This window comes from Centroberyx affinis, unplaced genomic scaffold (genome assembly GCF_046629955.1).
Source record: "Centroberyx affinis isolate AG114_WGS23_722 - 3 ecotype Tasmania unplaced genomic scaffold, CSIRO-AGI_Caff_v1 ptg004195l_1, whole genome shotgun sequence".
NCBI lineage: Eukaryota > Metazoa > Chordata > Actinopteri > Beryciformes > Berycidae > Centroberyx > Centroberyx affinis.
This window is the reverse complement of record NW_027281946.1, coordinates 108,598-132,871: the sequence shown is the minus strand read 5'-3', so window position 1 is coordinate 132,871 and position 24,274 is coordinate 108,598. Positions and strand designations below refer to the sequence as shown.

At 44.6% G+C, this 24,274-nt stretch overlaps 1 protein-coding gene across 2 annotated transcripts; it reads right to left on the bottom strand.

Moving 5' to 3' along the window:
* Positions 1-9,854: 9,854 nt before the first annotated feature.
* On the bottom strand, positions 9,855-19,668 carry snx21 (sorting nexin family member 21). 2 transcript variants are annotated; one of them, XM_071542863.1, is made up of 6 exons: positions 19,380-19,668; positions 17,825-18,015; positions 17,014-17,155; positions 15,823-15,988; positions 13,998-14,247; positions 9,855-13,901 (listed from the first exon to the last, which is right to left on the bottom strand). In XM_071542863.1, exons 1-6 carry the CDS (start codon positions 19,666-19,668, stop codon positions 13,713-13,715), a joined length of 1,227 nt encoding a protein of 408 aa, XP_071398964.1. In that variant the 3' UTR covers positions 9,855-13,712. The 2 variants fall into 2 exon arrangements, with proteins under 2 accessions (XP_071398964.1, XP_071398962.1); XM_071542861.1 differs by having other exon boundaries at positions 9,855-14,247.
* Between the last annotated feature and the right edge of the window lie 4,606 nt (positions 19,669-24,274).

The window sequence follows — 24,274 nt, the reverse complement described above, 5'->3', positions numbered from 1 at the left end:
TAGGATAAAGGTTGGGACTGGGATGAATGGCTGGGACTGTGGTAAAGGGTTTGGGACTGGAATAAGGGTTGGGACTGGGGTGAAGGACTGGGACTTGGGTAAAAGGTTGGGAGTTGGATTAAAGGTTTGGGGCTAGGATAAGGGTTGGGACTGCGGTAAAAGTTTTGGGCCTAGGATAAGGGTTGAGCCTAGGGTGATGGATTGAGAATGTGGTAAAGGGTTTGGGATTGGATAAGAGTTGGGCCTGGGGTTAAGGGTTTGGGACTGGGGTGAAGGATTAGGACGGGGGTAAAATGTTGGGAGTGGGGTTAAGGTTTTGTGGCTAGAATAAGGTTTGGGACTGGGTTGAAGGATTGGTACTGGGATAAGGATTGGGACTGGGGTGAAGGATTTGGACTGGGTTAAAGGTTGGGCCTGGGTTAAAAGGTTGGGACTGGGGTAAAAGGTTGAGTCTGGGGTTACGGTCTTGGGACTAGAATAAGGGTTGGGACTGGGGTGAAGGGCTGGGACTGTGGTAAAGGGTTTGGGACTGGGATAAGGTTTGGGACTGGATTGAAGGGTTGGTACTGGGGTAAGGGTAGGGACTGGGGTGAAGGATTTGGACTGGGTTTAAAGGTTGGGACTGGGGTCAAAGGTTGAGTCTGGGGTTATGGTCTTGGGACTAGAATAAGGATTTGGGACTGGGGTAAAGGGTTGGGACTTGGTTAAAGGTTGGGTCTGGGTTAAAGGGTTTGGGACTGGGGTAAATGGTTGGGACTTGGTTAAAGGTTGGGTCTGGGTTTAAGGGTTTGGGACTGGGGTGAAGGGTTGGAACTGGGTTAAAGGTTGACAGTTAAGTTTGCTAGGTCTGCACAATATTTTTAACGAGTCTCTTGGCATTCTCATAAATATTTATGAGTAGACAGTGGTCATTCAAGTTGTTGTGGGCTGTATTTGGTTCTACTGCCAAGACAGTTGTCAGAGCTAAACATGCTACCCATGATTATGCATGTGGATGAGGAGTATTATTAGGAATAAATATTAATTGAGGAATTTGCATATCATGGATCGTGCCATTTGCTGTCGTGCACTTCTGAACTATAAATAGAAATAGAAACGGTATCCCCTGTGCCCTCTTCTTCTTATTAGACATGATGTGACAGTTTCATGTCAACCTTCTAAAACATCACATGACCCAACCTCTTCGTCTTCATAGGCCCTACTATGGTCACATGACAGTGTCACCTGACCTCTACCCTACCAACAGTCACATGATCATGTCGCCTGACATGTATCCATCCAATGGATACCTACCCAGCGTGTCACCTGACCAGCACCTGGCTAATAGCTACCTGCCTAGCGTCTCCTACAGCTTGGATCACCTAGACAGACTGGACTATCAGGTGTCCTATTCTATTCTATTCTTCTACTATTCTTCATTCTGTTCTATTCTACTCTATGGTGTTATATATCTTTTTTCCTATTCTGTTCAATTCTACTGTGTATAATTACATGCTTACAATATATGTTTACATACAATTACAAATACATGTATTCTACTGGAATTTACAGCAAATTATATTCTAATGACTTCTTAATCTATTCTACTCTGTTCTATTCTATTCTATCCATATTCCTCCCTTCTCTTCCAGGTTCCAGAGGTGTTGCCCTACCAGCCTAACTCAGAGAGCTGTCTGATTGGCTGTTGCACAGAGGAGATGGAGCCTAAGAGTTTTCCCAGACAGGTATTTTTTACCCATAAAAATACATGCATGTGTGAAGATCTGCGCATAGGATCAGACTCTACAAACAAGAAATCCTTTATTGGGCAGAAATAGATCAGGATGGGTATGTTGCATATAATCATTAGTGTTCTGTCTCTTTTTATTCTCTCTCCATTCCCTCTCCCCTGCCATTTATCCCATCTTCCCCCTTTCTTCCTGACTTTTCTTGTCTCTCCGTCCCCATCTCTTTCTTTCCCTCCCCTTCTTTCTCTTTCCGTTCCTCTTACACCTCTCCCTCCATGCCCTCTTTCTCCCTCCCTCTTCTTCTTCTCTCTCTCCCTTCCCCTTCTCTCTCTCCTTCCCATCTCCCATCTCCCTCCCTCTCCTCCTCCTCCAGTCTGACTATCGTTCTCCCTGGCGGTCCGACCGTCCTCTGGGCTACCTTCCCCTCAGTGAGCTGGACAGCGGGCTGGGCTGCGGTACCGACAGCCCCCACCACCGGGCGGCGCTCTCCGAGGCCGAGACGGACGCCGTGTCGTCCCTGCCGGGCCACACCCCCTCCTCACAGGGCTCCTCCTCTTCCTCGGAGTCCCTCCTCTCCTCTGAGCCCAGCGACTCCGGTTTCCATAGCGTCAGCACCGGGGAATACCGGCGACTCCACAAGATCCACGTAAGCCACGCCCACCGACACGCCCATCCCCGCTCAGGCCACTCCCCCCGGGAGCAGAGAGGACGCTGGGATTTGGAGTCCATCCCTGAGACGACGCCGATGAGCCACCCTGGCGGACCACAGCCGTCGCGTTGCATTGTGGGTAACAGTATGACCACGACAGTCCAGTTCCACAGAGCTGAGAGGAGTCCCACCTTGCCTCGCCACCGCTCGCCGCCCTCTCCATCCCTAGGTCAGTAGGAGCCATAAACATGAGTGGATAAAATTAATTATCTATTTAATTTCATATTCTGTATAAAGAAATCCAAAAATGACTAAAACGTATCAGACTACCCAATTCGACTAGTCCAATGGATATATTATTAGTTAGAATTTTGTGTATTTTTGTGAGTGTATATTTATGTGTGTGTACGTACCTTTACGTATGAGTGTGTGTGTGTGTGTGTGTGTGTGTGTGTGTGAGTGTGTGTGTGTGAGTGCAAGTCAACACAGAAGAACACAGAACAAGAGTTAAAACTTTGATTTCATGCTAATATCACCTGATTTCATGCAAATATTACCATTGAAAGATATGTAATCTTAAATCACTAAAAGGTTTCTACTGCACAGCTGTGTTCATCAGTGTGTCCCAATACCAGCTTACACTGGTATTTGGAGGGTAAGACAGGTGTGATATCACACTGTCACAGTATCAAGTAATCTTTTGTTGTGTTGTGTGTGTGTGTGTTTGTGAATATTAATAAGGCTTTTATCAACCTCCAGCTTATGCCTGATCTACATCCAGAGTTATGTCTAGGTCTCTATAGGTTTTAGAACGGTGAACTATAAGCCTGATCAGGGAAGAAACATGTTTTGCACACCAGCCACAGCGGCTGGAGGATTATTAAGATTAATAAGCAAAGAAGAACTTTATTGACCCCGAGAAGAAATTGGGTCAATGCAGCAGCAAAGAATAGAGGTGTAGGTTGGTGAACAAAGGCAATATATTTGAATAAAAATACAATAAAATAAAAATAACTAAAGATAGAGCATCTTCATAATGCTAATATATAGTTTCCACTTGCTGCAAGGAATTCTTGCTATAATGGCTACTGGCAGATTTATAGATTTACAGGTAACACTTTACAATAAGGGTCATTAAGTTAAGGGTTAGTTAATGCTTAATAAGAATTAACTAACCCTTAATTAACAGTTTTTTACTAATAGTGTTCATGTTAACTAAGGCATTCATTTATACATTATTTAATTGTCATCTTTATAGACTATTAAATAATGTATAAATGAATACCTTAGTTAACATGAACACCATTAGTAAATTACACATTAGTTGAATGTTAATTAAGAGTTAGTTAATGCTTAATAAGCATTAACTAACTTAACTTACTGACCCTTATTGTAAAGTGTTACCGATTTACAGATTTAATTTCCCACCCCGGGCCTGATGATGCCTCTCTGTCTCCAGGCTGTCGTACTGAACCCTGCCAGCGGAGGGCGCTGTGGCTGGAGCAGCAGCAGCAGGGAGGGGGCGGGACCACGGAGACTCCGGGGCGGAGTCGGACCCTGATGGATTTAAGTGACGGGCGACGCCGACGCAGGGCCAGCCACCCCAACATGAACGAGCCGAATAGTCCAAACAGACCCCAGAACAGCCAGCCAAGTGCAGCCAGCAACACGCTGGGGCCCAGGAGCAGGGCCAGTTACCCCAGCAACTGTCACCCGAAAATCAGTCACCCCAACATAGACAGAACCAGCCTGACCAGTCATCAGAACATAGACAGAACCAGCCTGACCAGTCACCTTAACATGGACAGAACCAGTCTGGCCAGTCATCAGAACATGGTGAGGAGCAGCCAGGGGCCGATCCGTCCCGGAGAGAGGAGCAGGGAGGAGGAGAGTCTCTCTAAAAGCCCGGGGTCCGGCTCCAGCGGGGCGTCGGACTGGCGAGGCTTTCAGACGCTCGGGAGTCGCCCCGGCAACGGCAAAGCTCCCTCCAGTCCTCTGTACAGCACGCTGGCCGCCCCGGCTCGCTGCCCTCGCTCCCCCCCTCTCCCCGGTCCAGACCGTCCAATCAGAAATCGGTGAGGAACCAGCTGCTCAGGGCCCGGGCGTCCCGATTGGCCCGGGAGCGCAGCGAGGTCACCACGGACGAGGAAGTGCGAGAAGAAGGGGAGAGAGAGGGAGAGGAGGAGGGGGAGGAGGGGCGGTGGGCGGGGCGGTACTGGAGCCGGACGGAGCGGAGGCGTCACCTGGCGTTGTCGCGGCAACACAGAGAGAGAAGAGGAGGAGGAGGAGCGGAGGAGCTGGTCGGGGGAGGTCAGGGGTCGTCGTCCCAGACGGTGCTGGAGCTGAGCCACAGGAAGCAGAACCGGCTGAGGAACAGCAAGCTGTTAGATGATTGGACGACGGTGGAGGAGCTGCTGACCCATGGGACCCGAGTGGAGACCGACAGTCAGCTCTGTCCCAGCCCTCTGTTATCTGTTACTACTGTCTGATGGGAAGCTCTAATCCAGCACTCTGTTATCTGTTACTACTGTCTGATAGGAACCACTAATCCAACACTCTGTTATCTGTTACTGCTGTCTGATAGGAACCTCTAATCCAGCACTCTGTTAGCTGTTAATACTGTCTGATGGAAACCTCTAATCCAACCTTCTGTCAACTGTTGCTACTGTCTGATAGGAACCTCTAATCCAATCCTGTGTTATCTGTTGCTGCTGTCTGATGGGAACCTCTAATCCAACCCTCTGTCATCTGTTACTACTGTCTGATAGGAACCTCTAATCCAGCACTCTGTTATCTGTTACTACTGTTTGATGGGAACCTCTAAACCAACCCTCTGTTATCTGTTACTACTGTCTGATGGAAACCTCTAATCCAACCCTCTGTTATGTCTGATAGGAACCTCTAAACCAACCCTCTGTGATCTGTTACTACTGTCTGATAGGAACCTCTAATCCAACCCTCTGTCATCTGTTACTACTGTCTGATGGAAACCTCTAATCCAACCCTGTGTTATGTCTGATAGGAACCTCTAATCCAACCCTCTGTCATCTGTTACTACTGTCTGATGGAAACCTCTAATCCAACCCTGTGTTATGTCTGATAGGAACCTCTAATCCAACCCTCTGTCATCTGTTACTACTGTCTGATGGAGACCTCTAATCCAACCCTCTGTTATGTCTGATAGGAACCTCTAATCCAACCCTCTGTCATCTGTTACTACTGTCTGATGGAAACCTCTAATCCAACCCTCTGTCATCTGTTACTACTGTCTGATGGAAACCTCTAATCCAACCCTCTGTTATCTGTTGCTGCTGTCTGATAGGAACCTCTAATACAACCCTCTGTCATCTGTTGCTGCTGTCTGATAGGAACCTCTAATCCAGCCCTCCATAGGCCTCCATACATTTCCTGCAGAAGTGAATCTCAGCAGGTTTGTTCAAACTAAAGGACATTTGACAGAAAAACAAAGCGCTGTGTCGGCTTCAGACTCCACAGTGTGAACAGACTTGTGAACAGACTAGTGAACAGACTGGACGGGTCCTCTAGTCTCATTTCTCTCACACCAGCCCTGCTGCAGGACTGCAGCTGGTCTAAAGTGTCACCTGACTGGTTGTGTTTCCGTGTGGAAAAGTGTCTCCATTTCCTTCTCTGGTTCATTGCCTTTGTCTCCATCTCCGTGCCGTAGCATCTCATGGTCCAGCGGTCCGGAGGCTGAGCTTTGTCTTTTCCACTTTTCCACTTTCTCCACTTTCTCCAGGTTACGGTTTACCTCTTTACTCCTCTGGAGTGTAAATAACAGAACAATGTGAAGCTGTAGTGAGTGAACACACTGTGTTAGACTGTGTTCATATTTTGGGCAAGTTCCACTTGCTGTCTGAAGATCATCTCTACCTGTCTGTTCTGCACATTAGGGCTGCAACTAACGATTATTTTCATTGTTGATTAATCTGTCGATTATTTTCTCGATTAATCGATTAGTTGTTTGCTCTATAAAATGTCAGAAAATGGTGAAAAATGTGGATCAGTGTTTCCCAAAGCCCAAGATGACGTCCTCAAATGTCTTGTTTTGTCCACAACCCAAAGATATTCAGTTTACTGTCATAGAGGAGTAAAGAAACCAGAAAATGTTCACATTTAAGAAGCTGGAATCAGAGAATTTTGACTTATTTTTCTTAAAAAATTACTCAAACCGATTAATTGATTATCAAAATAGTTGGCGATTCATTTAATAGTTGACAACTAATCGATTAATCGATTAATCGATTCGTTGCAGCTCTACTGCACATCAAAGCAGGTCTGTGTTGTGCCATATTCAAACCGGAGTCACTTCACCTGCCCAGGCACCACATGTACAGGAATTTGTCTTGGTGACATTTATGAGGCATCTGGACGAACTGAAGCTGTGACACCTGAGCAGAAACACAAGAGTTTTGTTCCATAATGAGAGATCAGCAGCAAATTAAACCAAATGATTATGACACTTTATAAAGGATGGTAGGCAAGTTAAGTCCCTGGTCTTACATGAGACTCATACTGACAGGACTTTCTAGATTTTGAATGGTGAACTTCAGGTTAGTCTTTTCCAAAATAAGCATTTAGAGGAGTAATGTGACAGTAATCTGGAATTTACAAAAGAAAATGGTAATTGTCCTCAGATTGTCTTCGGATTACAAGTTCCATTGAAAGAAATTTCGTAATTTTTTGTTGGATTATCAGAATTTTTGTTTAATCAGGGTTAGTAATGATGATGTGATATACTGTATAATGTAATGAAATTACTCAGTGCAAATAACCAAGAAAATGTCCATTTATTTTAATATTGCCTAGGTTTTGGAAGAAAAGAAATCCAAAGGAGAAATCCAATAGAGACTAAATTGCAGAGTTGGACTAGTCCAATTGATATTGTAGATGTATCTGTAAAGGATTAGGTTTTCTAAACCGTGTGTGTGTGTGTGTGTGTGTGTGTGTGTGTGTGTGTGTATGTGTGTGTGTAGATTTGCAAGAATGAGAATCTGTAGTTTGATACTAACTTGTTAGTAGTGTTTAGCCAAAGATATTGTGTAACTTTGGTTTGCGGACAATCTAAAAGTGTACGATCTAAAAATATGTTTTATAATCATCATCATTTTTTATTCATCCTTTATTTGCCAGGAGTAGATTATTGCTTCTCACCTTCTTCTATGGCTTCTTCACCATCACCCTGCTGTTAGTCTCTGTAGCTGTTAGTGTGCAGTCTGTTGTTAAATAAACACATTTATAATAAAGTCTAAACCGAGCATGCTAACTGCTCCTGCAGCACAGAGCGAGCATGTCGAGGTTTGACCGAGGCAGACCAAGTGGTGAGGTGGAAGGTTTGGTGGCTGTCCATGTAGTTTTTCACAGATTGGAATTTTAGCTCTGATTGGTTGAGTTAAACCTCAGTGGGTGGAGCCAAAGAACTATCTATCTATCTATCTATCTATCTATCTATCTATCTATCAGCAGCAGATACAGGAAGTTACAGGGTCATGATTCCCTCAGTTTGAGCCTTTCTGCGCCTACTGCACGATTTCGGGGGGAAAGGAGGGGTAGAGGGGGGTGAAGGTGTGTGTGTGTGTATGTGGTACACTATTCAGTCCAAAGTTTTTCAATCGCCAGTTAAGCCGGGATTTGCACAGAAAATCCAGGAAAACAGTATTATGGGATGTATTGTCAACATTGTGATCAGGATGGAGTGGTTAAAGGTTAAAGGTTTCACGCTCCTTTAAGAGTCACTTTGCAATTAAAGCCACTGACAGACAGAGTTTGGACATTGCAGTTTCCAGCGGCAGCCATGTTGGCTCCACAGTCCCGCTCCATGGCCGCTGCTTTAGTCACTGGTGTTTCCACGGCAGCCGATGTCACCTTGGCGACGTGAGGGAGGACAGTGGGATCACAGGGCTTGAACGGATAGAGAGGACTCACGCTGTTGTGTTTTTATAGAGTCGTTATGTAACTGCACATTGTTTCATGAGACTCAGAGAGTTAGAGTGTTCATCACAACTGACACTGGAATCTTCATCCAAATGATGCCGTTGCCATGGTAACACACCGGCTTTCTGACTCTCACGCACCCAGATCAACACTGGTTGCCGTGACAACATCATCAAACAATTCTATGGCAGTCATTGTTAAGTGCAGCAGACAAAAAATGTTCCATTCAAGGGTGCAGATTTGATTGGGATCAGTTCAGATTCTGTGTGGCTGTGGATTTATTTACAGCCAACACTTCACTACAGAGGAACGGCAGCAGCATGGCGACTGACTGTGTGTGTGTCTGTGGCTCTGTGTGTCTGTGGCTCTGTGTGTCTGTGGCTCTGCTCCCAGCATGTGCAGATTAACAGTCTCTTCACCCACTGTGGACCTGAACTGCTTTCACCTCTGAGATAACCCTACCATACAGCTGTTATAGTGAATGAATCCAGTAGGAAACTATAGATATTATATTTTAGACTATATTTTCATGCTGTAATAAAATACTGAACTCCAGAGAGGCTCCTGTTGTTCCTCTGCATCCAACCAGAGAAATGAGCATATACAGTAAGTCTCACCAAACTGCGCCATCACCACAACATGAGCTGGACCACAGCGCCCTCCACTGGCCGCCATGTGGCATTACTGATGTTTGCACCTTCTGACATATTCCACTACTATAACTGGAGAGCGGTTTGTGTGTTTGTGTGTCCCACCATGGAGGAGAGGAGAGGAGAGGAGGAGACAAGGAGAGGAGGAGAGGAGACAAGGACAGGAAAGGAGAGGGGAGAGGAGAGGAGACAAGGAGAGGAGAGGAGGGGAGGAGAAGAGGAAAGGAGAGGAGACAAGGAGAAGAGAGGAGGAGACAAGGAGAAGAGAGGAGGAGAGGAGACAAGGAGAGGAGAGTGGAGAGGAGACAAGGAGAGAAGAGGAGAGAGGAGAGGAGACAAGGAGAGGAGGAGAGGAGACAAGGAGAGGCGAGAGGAGAGGAGACAAGGAGAGGAGAGGAGGAGAGAGGAGACAAGGAGAAGAGAGGAGACAAGGAGAGGAGAGGAGAGGAGGAGAGGAGAGAGGAGACAAGGAGAGGCGAGGAGGAGAGGAGACAAGGAGAGGAGAGGAGGAGAGAGGAGACAAGGAGAGGAGAGGAGAGGAGGAGAGAGCAGAGGAAACAAGGAGAGGAGAGGAAAGGAGAGGAGGAGAGGAGACAAGGAGAAGAGAGGAGGAGAGGAGAGAGGAGAGGAGACAAGGAGAGGAGGTGGTTATAAATTCTAGTTATATATCTAGTATCAAAGATGGTCAAAACTGAAAACTGCAGCTATGAGAAACTGGGGAGAAACGAGTGTTTCTGTAAACTGATTTTCCATATGAACAGCATCATTCAGTTAGATGAAAACATGAAAACATTTTGCTTTGTAGAAAAGTACCTCAGCTGCCTGTTAACAGAGTTATTACTGAAGGTGAAATGTGAAAATAAGGGAGGAGAGATCTGCAGTTTCTGAGAAATTTATTCCATAAAATATACTTGAAAATATACTTGAATATAGCTCTATGCATAGAGATTAAACAGTTTAAAGTGTTAATTAAACTGTTTTATCTCTGTGGCTCTATGAAGCAGCGCTGCTACGGTTAAATCCACATTTACACATTCCACACAGGACAGGCTGCCGATCCTCCACAGGGACAGACCGGGTGAGTCTGAACGGGTCTGAACCAGAGGGATCAGTTTCCATGTGGGTCAGACAAACCAGGTTCAACATCAGTCCGGTCCCAGTGGAAATCCAGCTTCTCTGACGGAGACACGACAGTAGGGCTGGGCGATAATTCAATATTATCGTTTATCGTCTTTCAGTGGAATCATATCGTGATGATATGAAGATATTTTAATATCGTTACACACATTTCTGCTGTCTGAATTGATGATGACAAGCAAATTTTACTTAAAAACTCTGATAAAATGAGGTATGGTAGGAATATTATTTGAAAATTTCTGTTTTGTCACACACCTAACATTACCCTTTGGTTCAATGAGATGAACATTAATTTGATTATTTAACGTGATTTTGCATACATGAACCATATCGTGATATATATTGATATCGAGAAAAATCCTTATGATTATCATGATACTGATTTCAACCATATCGCCCAGCCCTACACGACAGACAACAAATACAAAACAAAACGCATCACATTTTAAAAGAACAAGATTCAGATGTTACATCACATTACATCTGGAAACAGATATTTCCACACTCTCAGGAGGTTTTCATTCTGGAGTCACTTGGCCAATACAAAGGATGTGATGTAACTGATCCCTGTCTTATTCAGATCCTGTGCATTAGCATTCACTGCTGTTTGGATAAAAAAACAACAACCTTGTATCTCAAACAAGTAAGCTCTTTTTGAAATAAAAAGGAAAAACAGGTTTCAAACGGATTATGAAAACTTGCTCAGTTTATAAAGGGACCGTGTAAACCTTTAAAATCCAAATAAAAACATGAAAATCACCTCAAATCTTAAAGTTACGGGGTTTTCACAAAAGTGCAGGCACTTGGAAAGACAGATACTCTCTGCTCTGAAAACTTGGTGGAGTGTCAATATCCAAAATAATGCTGTGTGATTATGGGTATGAGGCGTAAGAAGTATCCAGGGCATCAAACTAGCATGTTCATCAAGCAGCCACAGAGGCCAGTGGATTCATAATTTCACCAGTCTAATTCAAGTTTTACATAATTATAGTACATTTTACAACAGAATGATTGACCACAGGTAGAAGTAACAGCATTCAAAATGTAGCAGTCTTGACCTGCTAGTGAATTCATGTAAAACCAAACTAACAGCTTTATGACCGGTCAGATCGTTCAGCCGGAGAAAGAAGAGAGGGAACCATGACAGACCTGTTCCCTATTTAGTCTGCAATGTGTCAAAAATCCAAAATAAAGAGACTGTAAACTGTATAAAACCACTAAAAAAAAAAGCTTCAAGTCCCGCTCTCGTCAGTAAAGCCTCAGGATGCAGAGAACTAATATAAACTATAATGCTACACAGAAATTACGTCATGATCATATTAGCTACAGCTGCTTATAGCAGGGCGTAGCGTAGTGTAACATGTCTGTTGCTTGTAGTTGTGGGTAATGCTGTGTGTCTGGTGCTTGCGGTTGGCTGTGCTCATGCTGCGTTCAGGTCCCGCCAGGAGAAGAGGAAGAACGTGTTGGAACGACCGCATCTAAAATCATTTTGATTTAGGAATTACATTTTTCACACGTTCGTTTTCCAGCATCTCTCTGAGCCTTACCAAGGACAGGCTGTTTCTGTCGCCGTGTCTTTAAGGCTCATTAATATTAACGACCCCTCCGTTCCGATTGGCTAACCGTTTCGAGAGTGAAACGTGAGACGCCGCGGCCCGGCGGCTACAGGTAGGGAAAACTCTCCGGTAATAAACGACGACAACCGCTCAACCGCTTTGAAAAAAACACTTTGTTAGTCTGTTATTTCTTACAAAAATGATAATGAGCGAACCTTTGTGACTTTTGTGACTTTGTGACTCGCTTTTCTAATATGGATTGTGTGGATTTAGTTGCCGACCGTGCGTTTTGATACTTTCACCATGTTTAGATAGACCATCCAACTCCTTTATCATCACAGAGGCAAGGGGAGTCCTGCTTTACTCCATATGGACCTTTAAGATCAACCATAAACAAACTGCAGCAGTTATCGCTCGCATGTATTTGTATGTATTAGTGTGAATATAACTGATAAATTAGATTTTTATTATTACCTTGTGCTGCCGACATGGGTGGATTGGCTGCAGTGTTTGTACACACGTCAGCAATTTATGGCGCCAAGCGGGAGATAAACCTATAAAGCCTATAAATAAGACTACCATGTCTTACTTTAAATCACCACTAGAGGGCCGATGGGAACGGCAGCTCATGTTTATGTGACCTGAATGCAGCATTAGTATTATTGCTGTCTAGTGCGTGTACCTGTAGATGTGCATAGTCTATTCTGTTTCTCTTCTTCATCCTCATCTGTTTAATCATCAAATCCATTGCTTTATCATTTTTTCCCTGGTATTTGAAGTCATGAAATTCAACGTTGCTGATCATTCTAGACGTCTTTTAAAATCAATCAAAATCACTCGCTTCCCTTATAAATGACTTTTTTTTTTACACCGATAAGAAAGAGCTCATTCTTGACTCTTTAACCCCTTTTCCACCAACATGGAACGGGTTCCGGTCCGGTTCACACACCGAATTTTGAACCGTTCGGAACATTTCAACCAAAAATAAATTGGTTCAGAACCCGAAAAGAACCAAAAAAAAGGCGTGTCATATTCTACAGGTATTATAACAGAACAAAAGCTCGCAGGTAATCAATGCGATCCGCCATCTTGCTACTACTGTTTCCTTCCGGTGTTCATTGTGCAACGCCCTCCGTTGATGACGCATCCTTGATTACAATGGTTCCGCTCAAAACTGGTGGAAACAGGGGCCGGTTCACTAGATAGCACCAAGGTTCCAAGAATCCTGAACGGAACCGGTTCAAGAACCAGAGCTAATTTGGTGGAAAAGGGGTGTCTGTGGTCCAGGTCTGATCTCCTTGGTGCCGTCTAACAAGGAAGAAAACACTCTGATTGGACGGCCGTGAGAAGATCAGGTTTGCTCCACGAAGAGTTAAACATCACATCTTTCCTGCTGGTGAAAATCAAGCCGAAGTCCTCCTCTACTTCTGTCCCTTATCTACATCAACTAAACCACTAACAAACTCCCGTCTCCATAGTAACCGCATCCCCAGAACTGTTAAAACATCATCACATATCAGCGTGAAAAAGCAGCATTCTTTACCTTGAAAATATGAACCTAATGAACATTGAATATGAATGTTTTCCGCTAAAATAGTGAGTAAAATGCTGTATCAGCTACTGAAATAGCTTTTTGCTCCGCAGCTGTGTAACAAGACAAATATATAGAAGTCTATGTAGCTACGTATGGGGCCAGGCAACTTTAAGTTAAGGCAATAGAGGTCGATAAAGATCATGGATTACTTAATGCCCCTTTAAACAATTAATAATTGTAGAATATCGGCATACTGGCAATAGTGAAACATTTCATTCAGAATGTCTGCTGTAGTTAAAAAGAGCCAAGATGTTGATATAAAATGTAAAAAGTGCACTAAAATAATTCTGTTCCTCAAATCCAAACTATTGTAATAATCATGATCACAATATCAAGCAAAACAATCAGGATTATCATATATAATCAATTATATATTACCCATAAGGCTTTAACGCATAGTGATTGTACTCTGCAGCTTGTGTGTGTGTGTGTGTGTGTGTGTGTGTCCTATCCCTCCCCCTCACTCTCCTGCAGGTTGTGTTTGACCAGGAACTCTTTGATGGTTTGCTGATTGTCTAGCCCCGCCCACTGCTCCTCCACCTGCTGCAGAAGCTCCTCCCACTGCCGCTTGTCTCTTCCCGTCTGCCACGACAACCGAACCATCGCCTGTAGCAACGGCACCAGGAGGGGGTGGGGCTTACCGATAAGCGGCCGCGGCGCGTCAGTCACTGGGAGCGGCTTCTCGTTCAGTGGGAGGGGCTTATCTTCTGGTGGGAGGGGCTTATCCTCTGCCTTATTGTCAGTCTGCGTGGATGTGGGCGGGGTCAGGACGTGGAGGGCGAGGTCACAGTGTTCCTGAGCCTCCTCCAGCTGTTCCACTTCCTGGAAGCAGCACGACAACGCCACCAGGGTGAAGAACCAATGGGAGGAGGCTGGGGGCGGGGCCCGAGCCTGGTTGTCGTAGTAACTCGTCCAGCCCAGTTTGTTTTGCAGTCTCTTGGCGTTGAGCAGCGGACCCAAGGCCTCCTGGTACCTTCCCACCCTGCAAAAAACACACTGACCTCTGAAACACTGCAGCTAACATCTGGAACAAGTTTTACATCATCATGAATTATTAATGTATAACGTTCTGGAACGGAAACATAATTTTAACAAATCCAACTAACTGGTTCACAACTTTTCCATCCCTCTTGCTGCCTTAATGCTAATATTAGTACTATTTATCTAATTATACATAAGATAGTAATATAACAGTATGAGTCCAACATTATGCATTAACAGAGTCAGCAGCACAAGTCACTTTCTTATAAATGACTGATTGTTGATATGTTTTATTCCTTTTATTTTACAGCACTATCTTTTAAGAAAAAATGCTCTGAAATATTGTGTATTGTTATTGGCAGTAGTGATAGTAGTTGCAGCAGCAGTAATAATGGCAGTAGCAGTAGTAGTAGTAGTAGCAGTAATAGTAGTAGTAGCCATAGTAGTAGTAGTAGTAGTAGTAGCAGTACTAGTAGTAGTAATAGTAGTAGTAATAGTAGTTGCAGCAGCAGTAATAATGGCAGTAGCAGTAGTAGTAGTAATAGTAATAGTAGTAGTAGTAGTAGTAGTAGTAGTAGTAGTAGCAGTACTAGTAGTAGTAATAGTAGTAGTAATAGTAGTTGCAGCAGCAGTAATAATGGCAGTAGCAGTAGTAGTGGTAGTAATAGCAGTAGCAGTAGTAGTAGCAGTAGTAATAGCAGTAGTAATAGTAGTAGCAGTAGCAGTAGTAGTAGTAGTAGTAGTAATAGTAGTAGTAATAGTAGCAGTAGTAGTAGTAGTAGTAGCAGCAGTAATAGTAGTAGTAATAGTAGCAGTAGTAGTAGTAGTAGTAGCAGCAGTAATAGTAGTAGTAATAGTAGTAGTAGTTGCAGCAGCAGTAATAATGGCAGTAGCAGTAGCAGTAGTAGTGGCAGTAATAGCAGTAGCAGTAGTAGTAGCAGTAGTAATAGTAGTAGTAATAGTAGTAGTAGTAGCAGTAGTAATAGTAGTAGTAATAGTAGCAGTAGTAGTAGTAGTAGCAGCAGTAATAGTAGTAGTAGTAGCAGTAGTAGTAGTAGTAATAGTAGTAGTAATAGTAGCAGTAGTAGTAGTAGTAGCAGCAGTAATAGTAGTAGTAATAGTAGTTGCAGCAGCAGTAATAATGGCAGTAGCAGTAGCAGTAGCAGTAGTAGTAGTAGTGGCAGTAATAGTAGTAGTAATAGCAATAGTAGCAGTAGTAGTACTAGTAGTAGCAGTAATAGCAGCAGTAATAGTAGTAGTAATAGTAGTAGTAGTAGCAGTAATAGTAGTAGTAATAGTAGTAGTAATAGTAGCAGTAGTAGTAGTAGTAGTAGTAGTAGCAGTAATAGTAGTAGTAATAGTAGCAGTAGTAGTAGCAGTAGTAGCAGTAATAGTAGTAGTAATAGTAGTTGCAGCAGCAGTAATAATGGCAGTAGTAGTAGCAGTAGCAGTAGTAGTAGTAGTAGTAGTAGTAGCAGTAGCAGTAGTAGTAGTAGTAGTAGCAGTAATAGTAGTAGTAGTAGTATAAATAGTATTATCATTACTTCACAGGTGTGTTGATTGACAGCTCAGTTACCTGATGAGCAGCTGTCCTGTCTGCAGGTCTACCAGGTAGAAGAACTGTCTGACACACAGCGCCCCCCGCAGGGCCGACAGGGAGCACAGGTGAGACAGGTACTGTTCGAACGCCCGGCTCCGCTTGGCGATCGTCTCCGCCGTGAAGTTCCTCCGCAGCTTCTTCCCTACGCAGACAACAGGGAGCGGGTCACAGTCACAGGGTTTCACCTGCTGTTCCACCTGCTGTTTCACCTGATGTTTCACCTGCTGTTTCACCTGATGTTTCACCTGATGTTTCACCTGATGTTTCACCTGCTGTTTCACCTGCCGTTTCACCTGATGTTTCACCTGCCGTTTCACCTGCCGTTTCACCTGCCGTTCCACCTGCCGTTTCACCTGATGTTTCACCTGCTGTTTCACCTGCTGTTTCACCTGATGTTTCACCTGCTGTTTCACCTGCTGTTTCACCTGCTGTTTCACCTGATGTTTCACCTGATGTTTCACCTGCCGTTTCACCTGCTGTTTCACCTGCCGTTTCACCTGATGTTTCACCTGCCGTTTCACCTGCCGTTTCACCTGCCGTTCCACCTGCCGTTTCACCTGATGTTTCACCTGCCGTTTCACCTGCCGTTCCACCTGCCGTTTCACCTGATGTTTCACCTGCCGTTTCACCTGCCGTTTCACCTGTCGTTTCACCTGATGTTTCACCTGATGTTTCAACTGCTGTTTCACCTGCCGTTTCACCTGATGTTTCACCTGATGTTTCACCTGCTGTTTCACCTGCTGTTTCACCTGATGTTTCACCTGATGTTTCACCTGCTGTTTCACCTGATGTTTCACCTGCTGTTTCACCTGCTGTTCCACCTGCTGTTTCACCTGCTGTTTCACCTGTTGTTTCTAGGTACATCTCAGAATTCATTAACCCACAGCTAAAGCTTTGGTACTATTTGGCTGATGGTCGTTTCACATCCTGAATGTAAGGTAGAGATTATTTAACACGAGCAGCTGTCAGATTACAGCCAGTGATATAAATGCAATATTAAATTTAACCATTTCAAAGGAAAATGGCATTTTCTCCTCTGTTAATTACTGACTTGCATAGAAAATGTAAACCCACAACTTTGAACCGGTGTGCTTCTCTGAGCTCTAGGCCGGTGAAACCAACTCTCCCCCTGCTCAACAGGAAGACATATCACATATCTCTACTTACGTGGGAAACAGACGCGCTCCATCTGGTCTCCGTGGTTACGGCGCAGCGTGGCGTGGAGGCGCTGGAAGTCGGAGTATCGGCGGGTGATGACAGCTGGGGTCTTATCACTGCCGCCAGACTGGATCACATGGATGGTGTACAGCTGGAGAGGCGGAGTGTTGGAACAAAACCGGCAGCCAAATCATTCTTCTGTGTTGTTTTTTTCATCGTTATTAAATATTGTAACATTTTGTAAACCACTTTGGCAACCACTTGCATTGAAAAACCCAATTTTCAAGATTTCTGCATGCTTAGGAGCCATTTCGGCTGAAAAATGGTGTGAATGAATATTGAAAATTGAAATTGGGGTTTAAATAAACGCTGCATGACCAAAACCTTGGCTTGTTCTTCATGGTTTCATTACTGGCTTGGAAGTGGGTGAAGATCTTGATGTATTTCATGTCAAGAATTACAGTAAATATCATCGGTTGGTTTTGGTTTTTCATCCCAATCTCTTTCCTAATCCCAGCAAATGGAAACTGCAAGCTAGATAGTTTCATCCTTACTCAAACCCCCGACCTGTCTCTATACTGCAGTGCATTCTGGTCTCTCTCCTGCTCCTGTGGGTGGAGAAATTGGTCTCTCTCCTCTTCTACGATGGATTTCTCCCTGTTTGACTGTTGAACGTCTCTTGGTGCAAAATGGCGGCTCTAGAAAGAAGCCCTCGCTCTTTGACTCTGAGGGACTGACACCAAAACCTGACGTATTGACTGTTGCTGGACTCTAACCTGTGAGATTTGTGTTACAGGACAGCCCGTCTGTCTCTACTCACCACGTATTTGGAGGACCCGTCCTGTACCACGCTGGCGTCGGTCACCTCAAACAGCAAACTGTCGGTCTGCGGCCTGCAGGAGGGCGAGGGGGCGTGGCCTCCACCCCCCCGCAGGCTCCTCCAGCTCTCCTGAAGCTGCCGAGTCAGCAGGGAGGCGGGGCTTACGGGAGACACGCCCACCGGACTGGTGTCTACACAAGATGGGGAGACGGGTGGAGAGACAGGTCAGGTGACTGGGTGGGTCACTGGGTGACTGACTGACTGACTGGGTGGCTGACTGGGTGACTGACTGACTGGGTGGCTGACTGGGTGACTGACTGACTAGGTGACTGAATGGGTGACTGAATGGGTGACTGAGTGACTGACTGGGTGGGTGACTGATCAGGTGGGTGACTGATCAGGTGACTGACTGACTGATTGACTGGGTGACTGACTGGGTGACTGAATGGGTGACTGACTGACTGACTGGGTGACTGACTGACTGGGTGACTGACGGACTGGGTGACTGATTGACTGGGTGACTGACTGACTGGGTGACTGAATGGGTGACTGACTGACTGACTGGGTGACTGACGGACTGGGTGACTGATTGACTGGGTGACTGACTGACTGGGTGACTGATTGACTGGGTGACTGACTGACAGGGTGATTGATTGGGTGGGTGACTGACTGGGTGGGTGACTGACTGACTGGGTGACTGATTGGGTGACTGACTGACTGACTGGGTGACTGATTGACTGGGTGACTGACTGACTGGGTGACTGATTGACTGGGTGACTGACTGACTGGGTGACTGATTGACTGGGTGACTGACTGACTGGGTGACTGACTGACTGGGTGACTGATTGACTGGGTCACTGATTGACTCGGTGACTGACTGACTGACTGGGTGACTGACTGACTGGGTGACTGATTGACTGACTGGGTGACTGACTGACTGACTGACTGACTGGGTGACTGACTGACTGGGTGACTGACTGACTGGGTGACTGATTGACTGGGTGACTGACTGACTGGGTGACTGATTGACTGGGTGACTGATTGACTGGGTGACTGACTGACTGGGTGACTGATTGACTGACTGGGTGACTGACTGACTGACTGACTGGGTGACTGACTGACTGGGTGACTGACTGACTGGGTGACTGACTGACTGGGTGACTGATTGACTGGGTGACTGACTGACTGGGTGACTGACTGACTGGGTGACTGATTGACTCGGTGACTGATTGACTGACTCGGTGACTGATTGACTGACTGGGTGACTGATTGACTGGGTGACTGATTGACTGGGTGACTGACTGACTGGGTGACTGATTGACTGACTGGGTGACTGACTGACTGACTGACTGGGTGACTGACTGACTGGGTGACTGACTGACTGGGTGACTGACTGACTGGGTGACTGACTGACTGGGTGACTGATTGACTCGGTGACTGACTGACTGACTGGGTGACTGATGAGTATTTTTGACCTAAGTTTCCTAGACAGAATGAACACTTTGTAGGAGTATTTGTGTATTTGTTTGATGCTACTAAATGATCAGACTCGTACCGGTGCTGCTAAGCCCCTCCTCCATCGACTCCCCCAGGAAGTCGGAGTCGCTGTCCACCCCCGACCCCTCGCCCTCCGCTCCGTCCTCCGCTCCTCCTCCTCCTCCGTCGAAGCACAGCGTCCCGCCGAGCCGCTCCGTCACGCACTCCTCCTCCTCCTCCAGCTCCGCCTCCCACCGGTCCTCCTCGAACTCCTCCGCCTCCCGGCCGCCGCCCGCTCGCTCGGGTCCCGCCCCCTGGCCGTCTTTGAACAGCGAGCGCTTCAGCCGGTCCAGCAGCCGAGACGCCATGACGCCTCCGGGCCACCGGGGAGGGGGGGGGGGGGGGGTCTGCAGAGACGACAGGCTGGATTTATACACAACACTGACACTGACATTTCAGTACTAGTTCAAAACCAAATGTGTTCTGCAAGCTGAAATTCTAGTTCAGCGGCATTTCCAGAGGGCGGAAACATGTGGATTAGACTAATTAAAAGAAGAAGAAAAAGAAGAAGAAGAAGAAGGAGATAAGAAGAAGAAGAAGAAGGAGATAAGAAGGAGGAGAAGAAGATAAGAAGAAGAACAAGAAGGAGAAGAAGAAGAAGAACATAAGAAGAAAAAGAAGAAAAAGAAGAAAAGGAGAAGAAGATAAGAAGAAGAAGATAAGAAGGAGAAGAACATAAGAAGAAAAAGAAGAAAAAGAAGAAAAGAAGGAGAAGAAGATAAGAAGAAGAAAAAGAAGAAAAGAAGAAGAAAAAGAAGAAGAAGATGAAGAAGAAAAAGAAGAAGAAGAAGAGGGAGAATTGAGGGCCTGTGGTGATATGAAAATTTCATAGTAGTTTCATAGTTCATCTTGGCCAAAAATATCTTGATTTTATCTCGATAATTATTAATAAGATGAAAACCTTAACCATAATGTGCTTCAATTTCTTACGGACTAGAACATATGTAAAATATTTGACTTTTTTCTTATAAAGCTTTAGCTTATAAAAACTGTAAGGACAGTTTTAAACAACACGTAAAAATCCAATTAACAGCATCTAAAATAAATGAACTCAAATGAGTCTCAAAAAAAAAAAAAAAGTTAGAAAACGCTGCCGGCCCGCATCCATCCAGGCAGCAACATGAATTTAACTATTTCAACAAGTTAGTGGTTATCGTGGTCGTCACGGTAATAAAACCTGTCATAACCAGTATTCAGGGTTCCCACACCTTCTTAAACATCAAATTCAAGGACTTTTCAAGGACTTTCCAGGCCCAATTCCCTCAAATTCAAGGACCCAACACATGGCATGGTGTGAGACACGGAGCAAGGTTAATTACTGTTAACAACACTGAGAATTTTTATAATGAGAACTAGCAGGCTTTACAGAAGCTCACAGACAACAATTAGCCTAAAGAGAGAGAGGCTTGAATGTGTGAACACTTCTCCACTGTGCTGTGTGTGTTAGTGATGGCAGACTCTGTGCTCTCTTGCCTTCTCTAACACAGCACAGCAAAACAATATATTGTGTTAAGTTGAGCGATAGAGACAGAGACCTGGAATGTACATTTTCCAGGCATAGCTGAAGGTTTGCTTAACGTTTCTATTCTTGCACAAAATATATAAATTCAAGCACTTTTAATGACCTGTGTCTATTTATGTCTATTTTCAAAACCCTTCCAAGGCCTTGATTTTTTTTTTCTCAGATTCACAGACTTTCAAGGACCCGTGGGGACCTTGGGTATTGTTTTTACCGCCATATATAGTAATAATCGGCCCGTCCCCGTCCCAGCAGTCAGTCACAGTGAAACATCGTCAGACCGTCCCGCACACACCGACCTGGATCTCAGTTCCCCTAAACTCAAACGTTCCCTCTCAGTTTTCATTTTAGAACTACAGACTTCCTCAATTTTCTTTGAATGGATTTGAAGGTTTGGGTCGGTGTTGGACATGAAGCTTCCTGATAGAAGCTTGATAGAGACCGTCACCTGGACCACATCACTCACTTTATTAAAACTAAAGGTGAGCCTGGGTGCTTTTCCCATCGGGGCCCCTCGGCTCTGGAACGACCTGCCTGAGGAGAGAAGGCAGGTCGGTGACTTCTTTTCAATCACTTCTTAAAACCCATTTTTATAGACTTGCTTCAATGTGATGTCGTCTTTTTATCTTTTATCGGTTTTTTATTGTCTCTATCGGCTTTTATCATCTTTGTTATCGTCTATTTCTTTTTACGCTTTCTATCTTAATTTTATCTTACTTTTATTCTATTATTTTGGTTTTCATCCTACGATTATACGACTATTTACTTGAATGTTTGCTCTTTTCCACCTCTGTCCTCCTATGAATTTAATCCCTGTTTATTATTGTTCTATTGCCTTTTAAATTCATAATTTGAGTATTCTGCTTTTATTTTGTCTGTCAAAGCACTTTGTAAACTCTGTTTTTAAAGGTGCTATATAAATGCAGTTATTATTATCATTATTATTATTCTTTATTCACAGCAGGTACATAACGTGAAACGACAGCGGGTCTGTGACTGTGGGAAAATGTGCATCGGAACAACATTTGCTTCATACTTTTCCAGAGTCTTTGTCCAGTTCCAGTTCTTTTCCAGAGCTGCAACTGACTGAATACATTTTCCATTCTTTTCCAGAATTTACAGGCCTCCTGTAAACTGGTCGACAAAATCTAAAACTGGAACCAAATATGGAACTATTTCACTTCCAGAGCCGACAAACACGAAACCGACACACAACCGACATCAAAACCTCCAGAGCTGAAGTTACTCCAAAGCTGGGAACAGATTTTTTTCATATGTTTTTCTTGTATTGTAGTAGTATGACATTTTTAGATATCAGAAACTTCGCATTGGTATCAAAGTCAAAATTCCGGCAAAGTGACAACGCTAATAAAGACAGAGAGAGAGACAGACAGAGAGACAGACAGACAGACAGAGAGACAGACAGACAGACAGACAGAGAGACAGACAAGCAGACAGGTAGACAGATGAACTGATTGACAGACTGATAGTGTAGATCTGAACCAAGCCAGTCAGAGAGTTATATGGCAGCAGGTTGAGTCGGCTCCAGTTACAGACCTGGCAGCTCCTCTGAATGGAAACAGTGTCACACATTAATAATGCAGCAGCCAGCAAAGTCAGCCAGCAAAGTCCGCCTGCAGCCAGTAAACCAGAACACAGTGTGATTCAGATTCAGATTCAGCCTGTAAGGGACACTTGGGCCGGGGAAGCCTCATGCTCAGCACATCATCATGTGAGTCAGTCAGTTTAGGTCAACACACATCTTGAAATCATCAGGAAGGTTTGAGCTCCTCTCTGGCTTTGGGAGACGAGAACGAAACTACACCAGAGAATAGAAAACACTGAAGTAATCAAATTCAATGATAAAAAACAGGGGAGGAGAAAAAAATACTCATTCGTGTAGGTGACATAAAAAAGCATCACCACAGGGTTTCTAAAAGTAACTGACCTAAAACCTAAAAAAAACAAACAAACAAATCATGATGATAAGCAAAGCAAAGCCACACCTGACCTGGCTTACTCAGTCTAAATTCCTGCCAACTTGCTAACCACACTGTGGTTCAGTACCAGCACCTCGTCTACTTTTTTTTTTTGGATGTGCATACTATCCTTTTGTCGTAATTAATTAATTAAACGACCAATTACATGCCTCTGGTGCACATTCTCTCCTCCTGGTTCTCCTGTTGCTCTGTGCTGCTTGATTTCTAAAAAAAATAAAGCAACAGCCACGGAATTCAAAACTACATTTATCACAGCAGGGTCCATTTTACTATTATTCCCGACCAAAAGCACTTGAATGGAAAATAGTCGGAGAAGTGGAATCTTACGAGGAGACAGTGAAGGCAGCATTAAGCTAAGTATAATGTTAGCCAGCTAGCCAACAGTCAGCCTGGAGGCGGAAATCTGTGGCAAAACATGACTAACTAAACTGGTATGCAACAGCTAGCTACAATTTGAATGAACATGTTTTGTAGCTAGCTGTTAATGTTAGCTAATGTAACTTAAGAGACGTGACTCAGGTCACTGCAAAGTTAGCAAACAAGCTAACAACTTTGGTTTTGGATGTTTTTGAACGGTGGATGTTGATAGTTACGGACCGGTCAAAGTGTCCGGGCCGGGCTCGTGCTAACTCACCCGGGGCTTGAAGCTCGGTCACACCGGTCCCCGCTAATCCATCTCCGTCAGATCAGGTTAGTTTCCAGCTCTCTGTTGTTTCTGGCTCCACAGCTGACCCTGCTGCTGCTGTGCTGCTGCTGACTGGACAGGACGGGACGGGAGGCGAGGCGCGGCCACGATTCTGTCGGACACGAGGAGCGCGTTCACGTTATCAGCAGCCCCGCTGTCATTGGCGGGGCCGCGCGGATCATTCCTGAAAAACTGTCCGTGGAGAGTTTAGGATGAAAAGAAAACTTAAAGTGAAAGTATAATAAGACAGTCAGGGATGACATCCTTGAAAACTCAGATAGAATAGAATAGAATAGAATAGAATAGAACAGTGATTCTCAACCTTTTCCATATCAAGGACCCCTAACTTAGTCCACATTAGGGCCATGGGCCCCAATTGATGAGATTTTGTCTCTCAGACCCAAATCTGAAAAGATTTTTATTGTTAGATATGATTTTGTCCAGAATCCCATGACAATCTATATTGTAGGTAAAGAGATAACAGTGAAACTATGATCAAAACAGTCTATATTTGTTCTACATTCTGTAATTGTGCTTCTTGTAAATTAGTTTAACAATTCATACATTTCCTGGGGACCCCCTGGAACTCCCTCAAGGACCCCTGGTGGTTCCCGGACCCCACGTTGAGAACCACCGGAATAGAATACTGCCATCCAGGAGGCCCATTTTCCACTAATGTTGGAAATCTACAGGTGGACTCTAGATATGTT

Excerpts from the sequence above, each read along its gene's own strand:
- snx21 (XM_071542861.1), bottom strand. The coding sequence starts at position 19,668 with ATGGCGTCTCGGCTGCTGGACCGGCTGAAGCGCTCGCTGTTCAAAGAC. Across the intron at positions 18,016-19,379 it reads GGAGGGGCTTAGCAGCACCG|ACACCAGTCCGGTGGGCGTG; the intron begins GTACGAGTCTGA and ends CATCTTGTGTAG. Across the intron at positions 15,989-17,013 it reads GGAGCGCGTCTGTTTCCCAC|GGAAGAAGCTGCGGAGGAAC; the intron begins GTAAGTAGAGAT and ends TTGTCTGCGTAG.